The sequence below is a fragment of the Cupressus sempervirens genome, chromosome 8, assembly GCF_028749045.1.
Source record: "Cupressus sempervirens isolate cs-2001-9-10 chromosome 8, ASM2874904v1, whole genome shotgun sequence".
NCBI lineage: Eukaryota > Viridiplantae > Streptophyta > Pinopsida > Cupressales > Cupressaceae > Cupressus > Cupressus sempervirens.
This window is the reverse complement of record NC_143125.1, coordinates 659,718,974-659,733,579: the sequence shown is the minus strand read 5'-3', so window position 1 is coordinate 659,733,579 and position 14,606 is coordinate 659,718,974. Positions and strand designations below refer to the sequence as shown.

General features: G+C 35.8%; 1 protein-coding gene and 1 long non-coding RNA gene across 2 annotated transcripts in view; one reads left to right on the top strand and one right to left on the bottom strand.

The window, feature by feature from the left end:
- LOC149544175 (subtilisin-like protease SBT4.14) overlaps positions 1-14,606 on the bottom strand; it is a 65,336-nt gene that overhangs the window by 34,816 nt on the left and 15,914 nt on the right. The window contains exon 6 of the mRNA XM_089795926.1: positions 13,291-13,816. Within this exon, the coding sequence (XP_089652052.1) occupies positions 13,291-13,816 (526 nt within the window). The remainder of the gene's footprint in view (positions 1-13,290; positions 13,817-14,606) is intronic.
- On the top strand, positions 5,976-13,172 carry LOC149544176 (uncharacterized). The gene is made up of 2 exons (XR_016355753.1): positions 5,976-6,121; positions 12,893-13,172. It is a non-coding gene; the product is annotated as an uncharacterized LOC149544176 (long non-coding RNA).

Below are 14,606 nucleotides of genomic sequence, written 5' to 3'. Positions count from 1 at the left end.
TTTAGTTTTCTATGTCATTTTGGAGTCACTAATTTTTAGGAGAAAAGGTTTTGTCTACATCGATAGCTTTTTTATTGGGTGATTGGTCGAGACATATCAGCTATTATTTTGACACTATTCTCCATAGGCATGCTTGTTGGTTTTCTTATATGTAGTGAACTTTTTCAGAATGTTCGTAACATAGCTATACTGAATGAAATGAGTCAAACAAGCACCTCTGTTTTGCTACACTTGAATACATAATCGATTCTGCATCACTTCATAATCTGTGATTATAAAACTCAAAAAACTAACCATAGGTGGCATTTATGCCAGGAATAGTTAAATAGGACTTTTGTTAGTTAATCTAATAAATCATCGTTCCGAAGGGTTATCGGAGACATTTGGAGATTTAACCAACTTGGATGAGTCTACTTGTATGTAGTTTAGAACAAGTGAAAGGGTGGTGAATGTTGGCATGGTTGGCAATGTAATCCTTTGGTACAATCAATAAAGTAATATTCTGCCATTGTTGTGCATTCCCTATGATATTGTTATTTATGCTATTCTTTTGGTAATCATAGATTGGTTCATTAGTATGTAGTTTCTGTGCTAAGACTACTTCCATATTTGGCATGTAAACACTTCCATATCTGGTGTATGCGTAGTTACATATCTGGTATGTAAACACTTCCATATCTGGCATATGAACACTTCCATATTTGACATATGAACACTTTCATATTTGGCATATAATATTTCTAGCATTGTTGCCTAGTATGAGCTTGAAGGTCTCAAGGTGATAGGTGAAAACATGGAAGTATAATGGGTCTTACTTTTGACCAGCAAGTAGTGATAACAGACAGTGACATCGAGGAGGAAGTGACTTGGAAGGATCAATTGACATACGACCTCATTTAGGCATGGGATATAGTAGTAGACCAGTATGTACGGTGAGAGGCGAAGCAAACGGCTCTTCCCACTGATATGGTACAGACTGAACTCATGGTGAATGAAGTGATGTATGATCTTCTTGGGAGCCTTTTGAGGCTACTAGCACGTCGGTAGAAGTAGAAGGAAGAGAGGCTACCCAAAGAGAACAACGAAGACAACAAATACAACAACTCCACAAAAGGAACCGGTGAGAGGAGTAACCTCATGACACAAACATATGCCGCACATCCAGTAATTCCAAAAACTAATGCCCCTCCTATCGAACAAGGATAGGAGACATCATAAAGAGACCCAGCTAGAGGAAACAAAGCCAATGTGTCACCATCCTTATGAATCCAACAATAGATAGAGAGACAACGAAGGTTCTGTTGACACCTAAATTTGATTACATCATTTAAGTAATCCTATTTAGTCATCTCTTAAGGCATTATTAATTAAGAATTTAATATTTAATTAATTTAATGTCATCCCCTAGTTAGTTAATTCATCTAATTGACTATAGTCCAATTGATAAATTAAATGACAACCAGAAGTCTAATTATCAATTAAATCCTTATTCTTCTATTAAATTAAATAAATGCATACTATCTATGTAATTTAATCCCAAATTCCCCCTTTGATTAAAAAATTCTTTCTAATCAGATCTTCAACCCTAACCCTTAACCCAATCCTAAATCCTTAGTTCTAAATCAACCCAACCCATTCACTCATGCTAACCCATTTAATTGACTAATTAAACCCTTTTAATTACTCAACTCAACTACATTCCTCTAACATGCCACTTGCTTCCTAATCCCCCCTCTAATTCAAGCCTAATCCTCATCCTAATCATATGCACAACTTTTGTTACATTCCAATTTTTTACCTAATTAAAACTATAGCCATTGAGGTTCACATGAAGTCAGTTGACAATTAAATTTGTTATAGTCCTGCAAACTGGTAAGGTGGTTAGTCTTTATAATTTTATGTGAAGGTAACATGCTAGTTGATTATTTATCACGAATTCATGGAATTGAAAAGGTGGTTAGCTGTTATGATTATTTATAACTTGTTATGATAATATGATTTAATTGCGGAGAATTTCCTTGTAAGAAGCATGTCGAAGGAGTGGAAGCATTGTCAAAAAAGAATTGGACACAGGAGCATCACCATCACTAAGAAAATGAGTATGAATCGTGAATCACCATGGTTGAGGATTTAGTGACTTGAACATCAGGATAAAATCGAAAAAACTGCATGAGCTATTAAATAAATAATTTAAAGCATAAAATAATTTAATTGAAATATAAAACACACCTCAAAGGATTTTAAATGATCTTTCACCTTATTATTATAATAAATATATCTATGTATGTACACAGATATAAAAATGAAGTGACACCCTCATATTATTTTATTATAATAAAATGATGCCACCTCGCCAATATATTTACATGCACGTATATAAATATAAATCATAATAATTTTCGAATTATAACCTTCCAACTCTTTTCCCATCTTTTTATTCTTTTTCTTGTTTGAAAATCAATTGACACTTGGCACATTTATTTGGTGTCCAAGAGCCGAGACATTCTTTTATGTTACGGCTTCTTGGAAGCCAAAGGGTCTTTGACTCTTTTATATATTTCATAAGGTTGAGAGAGTCGAGATATACAAACAAAATCACATATCCGACTTCCTTTTATTATTCCCGTTTTTTCTTGCTCAATGCCGACTATTATCTACAACCTGATACTCGGCAATTACCATTCGAAATTCTACAAGTTCCATTCGAAACCTCTGCATTATTTTAGCAGTGCCATTCTTGTTAAAATCTTCCTTATATTAATCTTCCTTGCCGAAGTCGAGAGAGGAAGGCGGACATCTTTATCAAAACACTCGACTACCTTGTTGGTGCTTACGTTATTCAATATTCTATTGGAAATCGTGAAGTACTTTTATGTTAGAGTTGTGTTAGTTATTTTGCAAGTAAAGGTGTGGCAAGTAGCTGAGCATTCAACAAGACATCATCTCCAGATTATCTAGGTTATGTAGAACACCCGAATCCAATGTTTCCAATTTGTTTTTCTTGAACAAATAGTGCAATAACATCGAATTTCATAGCAGTAAGCTACAGTATTTATCATGATGATATCTTGTTTGGTATTATAGATTTGATTCTCTTAATTTAGATTTGTTCATGGCAAGTGAGAGCCAAATAACCATAATATGAATCCATAAATCATTATGTTAATGGAGATTAGAGTTAAACAATTTCTGCAATCTTTAAGAGTATCTTTTTCAAAGCACAGATTTTGATAAGTTGGAATATATATATATATATATAATATTAATGAATTAGTTGAAAAATCAAAAGATAGAGCCAATTGCTTTGAGATCCGAGCACCTAGGATTCACCAGCTACATAGTCATGGAAAAGGTGAAGAGGTGACATGAAATCTGCAAATGGCATAGAAATAAAAGTTAGATATGATACATTAAATTTGGAATAATATCATTTAATAGCTCATGCTTGATCATGTTTATTGTATTCTCTTGCTACCAAGTCGAGTGGTGTGATTAGAAACTAGGATGCTTAGTGGATGACGAGGTGCTCCATGTCTATTCCGAGTAGGGAGGGCCTTTCTCGTTAGAGATTCTATGGGGATAAGCTATGGTCCGAGGTTGGGTAGTTAAGCCCTTGACAACATTTCACCTCTCCACAACTTGTTGAACGTGCAACAGACAAAGATAAGCTATGTATTCAAACGTTTGTCAGAAATAGGTTATTTTACTTTCATGATGTATATTCAAGTAGAAGGTAAGATTAATTGAGTTGTATCATCATTATAGTTATTTCTTTAAATGAAAACAACTCTTATTGTTAATATAATTGGCAATCAGTTAGATCAGTTGATCTTCTAACTGAATGTGGAATATATTTATTTGCAAAAGATAGATTTATTTGATGAATTGCTATTTCCATCTTTCATTTATAAGATTAATGATTATGAGCATATTTTCTAATCTTATGTTATTTCCACGGTTAAGCAAATCGGAAGGAAAGGAATGAGACAATGGTATCTGAAGCCCTACATGATATAGTGCTATCTGATGCCTTAAATGATCCCCTAATTGATGCCCTAAATGATACAGTGGTATTTGAAGCCGTAAATGATACAGTGGTATTGACGCCCCAAATGGTATACTGGTATTTGATGGCCTAAATGTTCTAATGGTAATTGATGCCCTAATTGATACAGTGATATGTGATGCCCTAAATGATATAGTGGTATTTGATGGTAATCATCATTTGAATTTGATATTGTGGCATTGGATGGTAGTCGTCAATTGTTATTTAACATTGATATTTGTGGACTAACCTGGGTGGTTGCAGAAGCATCCCTAGAATGATTCAATCTTGAATTCCATGGTATGTAGATTTTAATTTCCATAGTAAATTCATTGATGGTTTTTTCAATTCTTAGTTATGAAATTTTGTTTAACTGTCTTTAACTGTTTCACATAAACATAACTGATATAACTGTCTTCCTTTCATTATTCCCGTTTTTCCTTGTTCAATGCCAGCTATTATCTACAACCCGATACTCGGAAATTACCATTTGAAATTCTGCAAGTTCCATTCGAAACCTTTGCATTATTTTAGCAGTGCCATTCTTGTTAAAATCTACCTTATATTAATCTTCCTTGCTAAAGTCAAGAGAGGAAGGCAGACATCTTTATCAAAACACCCGACTACCTTGTTTGTGCTTACGTTTTTCAATATTCTGCTGAAAATCGTGAAGTACTTTTATGTTAGAGCTGTGTTAGTTATTTTGCAAGTAAAGCTGTGACAAGTAGCTGAGCGTTCAGCAAGACATCATCTCCAGATTATCCAGGTTATGTAGAACACCCAAATCCAATGTTTCCAATTTGTTTTTCTTGAACAAATGGTGCAATAACATTGAATTTCATAGCAGTAAGCTACAATATTTATCATGATGATATCTTGTTTGATATCTTGTTTGGTATTACAGATTTGATTCTCTTAATTTAGATTTGTTCATGGCAAGTGAGAGCCAAATAACCATAATATAAACCCATAAATCATTATGTTAATGGAGATTAGAGTTAAACAATTTCTGCAATCTTTAAGAATATCTTTTTCAAATCACAGATTGTGATAAGTTGAAATATATATATATAATATTCATGAATTAGTTGAAAAATCAACAGATGGAGCCAATTGCTCTAAAATCCGAGCACATAGGATTCACCGGTTACATAGTCACGGAAAAGGTGAAGAGGTGACATGAAATCTGCAAATGACATATAAATGAAAGTCATATATGATACATTAAATTTGGAATAATATCATTTAATAGCTCATGCTTGATCATGTTTATTGTATTCTCCTGCTACCAAGTCGAGTGGTGTGATTAGAAACCAAGATGCTCAGTGGATGATGAGCTGCTCCATGTCTATTCCAGGTAGGGAGGGCTTTTCTTGTTAGAGATTGTGTGGGGATAAGTTATGGTTTGAGTTTGGGTGGTTAAGCCTTTGACAATATTTCACCTCTCCACAAGTTGTCGAATATGCAACAGACAAAGATAAACTATGCATTCAAATGTTTGTCGGAACCAGGTATTCTTGCTTTTATAATGTATATCCAAGTAGAAGGTAAGATTACTTGAGTTGTGTTGTCATTATAGTCACTTCTTTAAATTAAAGCAACTCTTATCGTCAATATAATTGGCAATCAGTTAGATTGATTGATCTTCTAATTGAATGTGAAATATATTTATTTGTGAAAGATAGCTTTATTTGATGAATTTCTATTTCAGTCTTTTATTTATAAGATTAATGATTATGAGCATGTTTTCTAATCTTATGTTATTGCCACAGTTAAGCAAATTAGAAGGAAAGGAATGATACAGTGGTATCTGAAGCCCTAAATGATATAGTGGTATCCCGAAATGATACAATGGTATCTGATGCCCTAAATGTTTTAATGACAATTGATGCCTTAATTCATACAGTGGTATGTGATGTCCTAAACGATATAGTGGTATTTGATGGTAATCGTCATTTGAATTTGCTATAGTGGCATTGGATGGTAGTCGTCAATTGTTATTTAATATTGATATTTGTGGACTAACCTGGGTGGTTGCAGAAGCATCCCTACAATGACTTGATCTCGAATTCCATGGTATGTAGATTTTAATTTCCAGAGTAAATTCATTGATGGTGTTTTCAATTCTTAGTTATGAAATTTTGTTTAACTGTTTTTAACTGTTAATCTCTTTCACATGAACATAACTGATATAACTGTCTTCCTACAAAAATGAAGTAATAACTATATTTCTTTGATATGTTAGTTGTTATTTAATACAAGGAAAAAGTATATGTTACAACTTTAATCATGGATTAAGAATTCCTAAGTCACACCAAAGTCAAATCTCCCATCCCATCTCTTACAGCTCTCTTACACTCCCACCCACATGCATTAAATACTCTTACAGAGACTTAATGGCTCCTTACACATCCCTTACACTCACTTACATTCCATCCCCCTAATAACTCCTTTGTCCCCCCACTTTCCCTCCATTTTGCGCATCCTCTCACATCCTCTCTCTTTGTGAAAAGTATCACAAGACTTGTCACAAGGATATGGATTTGAGAAAGCACAATCCATGTGCTTTCCCCTCCATGCGTCCTAGCCCTCCCTCATCCATCCTCCATCTTTGCATCTTGACCCTCCATCTTCATCTCCCTTGGCCTATAAATGAACCCTCTCCCTTCACAATCCATATCCACTCTTTATGCTAATGTTATAATGCTCTTCTGAGGAACAAAATCATCCAATATACCCTTACCATACTCAAATTCACACCCATCTCACACTTCCATTTATCATCCATTGAAGGCTTGAGGGACACTTGAGCATGCATCTCCATCACTTGGACAAATCCTCTTCAACTTGAAGCTATTTGGAGGAGTGAGATTTGCATTCCTTTTGATTGTTTTTGGTTTCATGTTGAAGGTCTTGTCATAGGTGTTAACCTTGTTGTTTTGTTGAATGCTTTGTCTAACGTTGGTATTTCATTGGCAATAACAATCTTGAGGTGATAGAGGTTCCAATGCCTTACAAAAGGGGTCCCACAATCCTCACAAACTTAGTGAGATAAGGAGAGCTTGCTGCTTGGTAGTGTTGTAGAGGCGGAATTCATACTTAGTACTGATTCAAATGAGGTAGACACAGATAGTTGGGAAGTGACTCGAGTGGAACAGAGCCATCTCTGCATTTCGAAATTGGTGACAAGAAAAGAAGTTTTGAGGAAGAGGTAGTTGACTTATTCGAAAATACAGTATGCTAGAAGGAGGTTGTCCATATCTAATGAAGTAATAATAGGGCAAATAGAGATAGAGACCATGGGAAGGAGGGAATACTGTTACCACCAAGGTATAATACAAAGACGGTGGGAGAAGGAAACTCTCGTAGTCTGGCGGTAGGGGTGAAGTACCAAGGGGGCACGAAGGAATGATTGACCCGCCTATTTCCCAAAACATAGGAGTTACCAAGCAAGGAAGAAAAATGTGAAACATTCTAGACAAACAAAAACTCCCCAAGTTTAATGGTGAGGGGTTGGAAGACCTAACACGACATTGTAAGATGTGTGACCATTTCGGAGGCAATTGGAAAGGAAGATGAAGATTATTTGGTGAAGGCTTTCTTGGATACCTTGCAAGGTATGGCCATTGATTGGTAAAGAAACCTTCTAGCCACCTAGAACAACCTAGAGCAATCTGAAGAGATCCTTTCAGACAGAATTTAGGTTGTTGCAAGATGATGATGAGGTAGTGGTAGAGATATACAACACATGCCAGGGCAAGAGCGAGAATGCTCAGGTTTGCCATCAGAGGTTAAAGGAGCTAATAGCTAAGTTGTAGGATAAACCAATAGATAAATTGAAAAAGAGGTCGTTCATAGAGGGTTTAACTCCCTCCATTCGCAATAAAATGAACGTGGTTCCCCCCTCCATGGACAAGGAGGTATGTGGTCAAGAAATGGATATTGAAAGTGATAAGAAACATTAAGGAACAAAAGGAGAGTGAATGATGACAACGACAATGTGGACAACAAAGGCGAGTGTTGAACAATCTAGGCACTCCATAAGGATATGATGCAAATGATGAAGGAAATGAAGGGGTGAAAAGAAGGAAAGGAAAACAAAGAATGATGGTGCCCAAAATGCAGCAAGGACGGGTACACAAGAGCCAATTGTCTGAAAAAGTCCTTCTGCAACATTTATCAAGTCATGGGACACTCCTTGTAAGAGTGCCAACACAATATGTCGGTAATCCTAATAGAAGAACAAGAAAGCCCACCCACCACACCCCCAAAAACCATGACTTTTAATGCATCCCTAGGAGGTTATCGAAATAATAGAAATGTAAGCAATAATAATAACACTAATAAAATGCTACAGAGCCATGTCCAGTATGACACAAAAGGCTGCTTGATGATACAATGCAGAAGATGCAGCGAGTGGGGGCACTTCAGAAGCGAATGCCAAAACCAACGAAGTGGCTGAAGTATGTTGTGTCAGTGGTGTGGGTCGAGGAAACATAAAGATGTTGATTGCTTGAAAGGGAAGGCGGTGAACATGCTAGAAGTCACAAAACTTGAAGAGGAAGTAATGATGATTTCAAGACTTGATGCAAAGAGAGCCTCATACCTAGATCCTCGGACTGAAAAGGAAAGGTTGAAGGAAGTATAATTGGTAATGGAAGAGGAACATAAAAAATCTCAAAAGGCAACAAACATTTCTGTATGGTTAGTATCGGAGGTCAACATCATAAAATAGATGTTGTAGGCCACCATACCAGTAAGAGTAGCAGACCTACTGGAAACATTACCCTAATTAAGGGTAGCTATCTCTAGGATGGAAGTAAACAACACCAACACAAGAAAAGACAAGAGCATGGAAGAAGAAACCGAAAGGAGTACTCTACGAAGGGAGCCTCCACCCCCAGATCCGATGCTGTTCACGGTCAGGATAGAAAGGACACTTGCCATAGTTGAAATGGAGATCACGTGCCATAAACTCACTAATACTATTATGGAAGGAGGATCAAGAGTAAAGTTACTTTCCAACGCGATGAAAGGAAGATCAAGAGTAAATGTACTTTCCAAAGAGACACAGAAGACTTTGGGAAAACCAACGTTATGGCCGTCTACCTTCCGTTTGGTAGGAATGGACCAGCATGGCATAAAACCACTTAGCATACTCATAACCTAGAAAGTAAATGTTGGAACACAATAATTCTTCTTACATTTTGTAGTCATCACCCAAGAAAAGAGGGATACGATGCTCTACTAGGCAGAGAATGGTTGATCATGAAAAAGGTCAACCATGTGGAAGAATACATTATCCATTGAAGCAAAGGGAAAATATATGTCACTGATCTACAGAGCCAGATAGTAAGCCAGATATTGGCATCAAACTTGGAGTTTGAGGAAGGAGAGTACAGTGAAGAAGGAAGGATGGAACTGGATGACGAAGGCATACTAAGGCTTGCTAGCTGCTCTAAGAACAAAATGAATTCCCTTAATGGATTATTCCATTGCAAGATGAAGGATTATAAGATATTTTAGCCGAGTTGCCACATGCTGGAAGTAACGAAGATAGAGGGGGATGGAGATGTGTACCCAACGGATTATAAAGAGTACAAGGAATGGGTAGCTAGTGTAGATGACACCCTTGCCCATTGATTTGGGAAGGACGAGGAAGTGGACTCTAAAGAACTAAGTATAGAAAAAATAAACTTGGGAAAAGTGAAATAACACTACCATGGAACACAAAAACAACACAAACCAAGAGGTAGGAGGATTATGCTAAAATTGTGCTTAAGCAAGAGTAAAGTTAGACAAATAAAAAATCATGGTAGGGTAAAGGGAAAAGTAAAAAGGAAATCATATTAAATAACCAAGGAAAAAAAGAATATGTACCTAAAAAGAGATTACAAAAAGCCCTAATGGCAAGAAGAAAGTTATTGGGAGAAGTTCGAGAGCCATACCAGGAAGGCACCATATAGTGGTACCGAAGAAATCCATACAAACCAGCACGTGGGAAGGCACAAACTAGTAGAAGAAAGTGTGAAGGCACTAGAGAAGGACAAAGACAACTCCATATGAGTGCAACTCGTAAGAGTGTCGTCCGTACATAAACAATCTATATGGATACAATTGTACAGGTGGGGAATACATGTGCCAATAATCCCATACACACCATACAAGTATGAACCAATCACTACTCTATACAGAGTGTATGAGGGTCAGAAAGCAACAGGACGAAGGAAGCCAATTCAGACGACCTGCCAAAAACCCATACATAAGAAAATGTTGTATGGCTAGTAGGACTAGTCAACCATTCATATGTGCAATAGGAAGCAAACTATTGAGCACTAGCTAGAGGACAAGTAGCCACAATATAGATAGGAGGAAGACCATACTACGTACAATAGAAGAGATTGGTGTGGGCCATACGAGATGTAGGGAAGTCAGATTCCTCGTCAAGAGGGAAATGGGTGAATTGAATCACTAGTTAGGAAACACAAACATCAGCGTAAAAAAAAGTGTTGGGAATTCTAAAAAGGGCATTCCTTCGATTAGCTATAAAGCCATAGCTAGCAAGAAAAAACTACCATTCATGGGCTACTTGGAGACATGAAGAGGATTGGAGTTAAATATCAAACTTTTCAACGTTACATAAATTAGCTAAAAAATCTAGTTTTGGGTTTCATCAGCGTTGTTTTAAGCATCCAAAAAATCCAAGAAAATAATGTGCACCATGGAGTCCTGTGTGGTTTTGAAGATGGTAATTTGGCCTTGGCTGTGGGGGCACTGCCCCTCGACCCCGCCTTGTACCATGTCAGGGAACGTGCTAGGGTCACTATCCCTGGTCCTTGTGAGGGGCGCTGCCCCTTGACCCCCCTTCTCACCTTTAGTTTTGAACTACACTACAACTTTGAGTTTGTGTAGTGTAAGAAATTATCTATATTGTTGTCATTAGTTTTCCTTCATTTTACTTGATGTATACTTGTCGTATAGAAGACGACATTTTCTTTTTGGGGGGGGGGATGATGTAGGCAACAATTATACCAGGAATAGTTAAATAAGACATTTGTTTGTTAATGTAATAAATATCATTCCAAAGGGGTGTGTGTTGCTGACGGTTGGAGACTCAACCAACCATGTCGAGTCTATTTGTATAGAGTCTGGAACAAGTGAAAAGGTGGTGAATATTGGCATGGGTGGTAATGTAATCCTTTGGTACAATCTATAAAGTAATATTCATCCATTGTTGTGTGCTTCCTATGATATTGTTACTTATGCTATTCTTCTTGTAATCATAGACTGGTTGCATTTGTATGTAGTTTCTTTGCTAAGACTACTTCCATATTTGGCATGTAAACACTTCTGTATCTGACATACAAACACTTCCATAGCTGGTATGTATAACACTAACAATACCTTTGTATCATTTAACAATTTAAGATCATTAGTTGCTATAATTGCAGCATACACATATACTGCAATTATGATCTTAAAATATTTGTTCTCAACATAAACATCTGCATCAACATCAATTTTTACCAAACCAGCAGAATAGAGTCACCTATCAATTTGTTCGTACCGGGGTTTATCTTAATTTCCACACCATCCTTTCATTCGTGAAAACTGCAATTGCCTTTGGCTGGTCTGTATAGATGTCTTTGAGTTATGGAAATTCAGATTTGATGGATTTCTAAGTTCTTAATTATACTAACAAGAAGCAAAACTTGAATACAATAATTAAAGTTCTAATTAAGGGTTCTAAGACATAGTACCATTCTCATATTTCCCCATTTTAATCAAATATATATTAACAAACATTTAGACTGTAATGTTCTAAAATCAAGTTCTGCCTCTTATTGCATATTTAAGACATCCTTTATGTATGAGTGAATGATCCATTGGTCTTGTTACAATTTTGGAGGCACATTCAGAGGCTGTATTGATAAATTGGTTAAATAATGAACATAGTGTGCTACCATTTATTTTGGACATTTCAGGTGACTTGTAGGCAACTTGGATTCTTGTCTCATTGTAGTATTTTTTAATTTTTATTTATAAAAATTAATTAAATATTGAAGTGGTTTCCATGTCAACTTGGGTAGAATAGCATAAAAGAACTCCTTATCCTAAGTTGGGTGTCCACTGATAAAAAGAGTTTTTTCAGCTTGGATAACAATTATTTGGAGCTATCTATATGGCAGCTCTTTTGGGATGCCAAACTTAGGGTTTTATGCCTTTTACAAATCTCATTTTGTATGGAGATGACTTTAGATGCCCAAAGAGTGATTTTTGAGTATATCTCTTGGTTGGAGTAGCATGTTGGATTGTACAAAGGTTTTGAGGCTGCCTTTTTGAAAAACAAGGTTGCTTCTTTACAGGTTGTATGTGTGTTGAGGAAGATTGAGTTATTACAATTTTTTATTTTGATTGAGCAATAAGATCATGGCCCATTTTCTGGTGTATTTATTTCTCGAAAGCATTTCTCTATGTATATTCTATCTTTTGTAATTTGTTCATATCTGTTTGCATTATTGAATTTCTACAAGTAAAAGAATACTGTTTTGTTTTAAATGCATTTGTATTAAATTTTAACTTCTGATTTAAAACACATATACAAGATTTGTTAGTAGTTGAAAACTCGACATAATCACTATATTTCCAGCAATTACAAGTGGCTTTTGTAGACTTCCTGGATTCTTTTCTCACTGTACCCTGTTTCAATCGATAAAATATTTATCCCTTAGATAAGAAACTCTGAAGTTGAAAGTATTTTTGCTAATTCTAGAGCTGAAATGGGATGAATATATTTTTTTGATTTCTCAAATGACAACTGCTAATGTAGTACCTATGGTGAGGCAGGCTAGCATGGAGGCTATTGGAACTCTACGTCCTCAAGCATGGAGACAATGAGGATGAGGGGTATGTGATGATGAACTCTTTTATGTTTGAGAAGTAAAACAGAAGCACTTAAAAACTGAATATTTTATGTAGATCGTTGAGATTGTGAATCAAACAAATGAGTCATGTTTTGGATATTGTACGACATCACTGATAGACTGCACTTAGCTTAAAGTGACAAGATTGAATATGCCAACTTAAAGAAGAAGAAGAGAAAGGGAAAAATCTGTTTGGATACAAACTTATTACAATTGTTTTTGCACTCCATCTAATTTTAGGTGAAGGTAAGCAGAAATTAATAATCTATGCTCAGATCTTTCCAAATATTTGATTGATATTTTAATGTAGGTCTTACCTACCTGCAAATACATATTGTTCCCAAGAACAAGTGGGGAGACAAATTTTCGATCAGTTGTGCTGGCAGCCACAGTGAGAATCCAGGGATTATAGTTGCGAATGTCTTGTAGAGAAGGTCCATAGTTTCCTGCAGAAGCTGATACCAAAATCCCCTTTTTCATGGCATGAAATGATCCAATTGCAATTACATCTTCAAAATATTCTAGATGTTTGATTTCATTTCCAATTGAGACAGAAATGATATCCACTCCATCATGGATGGCATCATCAAATGCGGCAAGAATATCAACATCCTCACATTGTGCATCGGGTGCCCAACAGACCTTATACATTGCAATCCTTGCACCGGGCATTCCTCCACGGGCATCTCCTTCTGCCACTCCAAGAAGGCTGGCATTTTTCACAACATTCCCAGTTACCGTGGATGATGTGTGTGATCCATGACCATGACCATCTCTTGGTGACAAGAAATCTTTAGCTGGATCACCATCCAACCCTTTGTTGTAGAAGCTTGCTCCAATAATTTTTCTGCCAAATTAACATTGTTTAGAGAACACCATAGTAGTAGTTTCCATATTTAAGCAAATAACTTCTACTATATGTTGTTTCTGTACATACCTAAATTTCAGTAAAAGAAGTTTGAAATTTTGGCAACCTTACCAACCAAGTAACTTATTAATAACACCCAAATCTAACATCTTACAAAATTCTTACTCAGTTATTGAATCCAAATAAAAATGTCTCCAAACAGATGGAATATTTACGAAAATATTTTGGATGTTTCTACCACACTGCATAACCCATCATGAAGATTTTATTCATTTTAGCATATAAGAGCTGCCTGAGGTGGATTTATTTATATGTCTTATATCGATTCCCAATATTATGATTCATAATTATGTATATATCAAATTAATTTTTATAATTTTAATTTCAACCAAGTTCTTATAGTGAAAAACAACCTTCCCAATATAGCTTTACCATGAGTTTATTAGGCTTCTCCTTTGTGGGTAGGGATTGGAATTATCAATAGCAGTAGAGAGCTTAGATGGTTGTTAATTTGGTAATTGTCATATGTATATTACTATATAGTCTAAATTGATACTAGTTTCAAAACATAAAATGAAGTTTTATGACACAAGAACTTGACTAACTTGTGAATGCATATTTTTGCATAGGTCTTTCTAGAACTTTTGGTCATGATATATATAATTAGTGTTTAACTTTATGTTAGTTTTAGTAGGGATTATATAGAAAATAGATTGCAACGTGAGTCTAATGGTGCGTACTGCAATAAAAGAGTTATATCAACAACTCT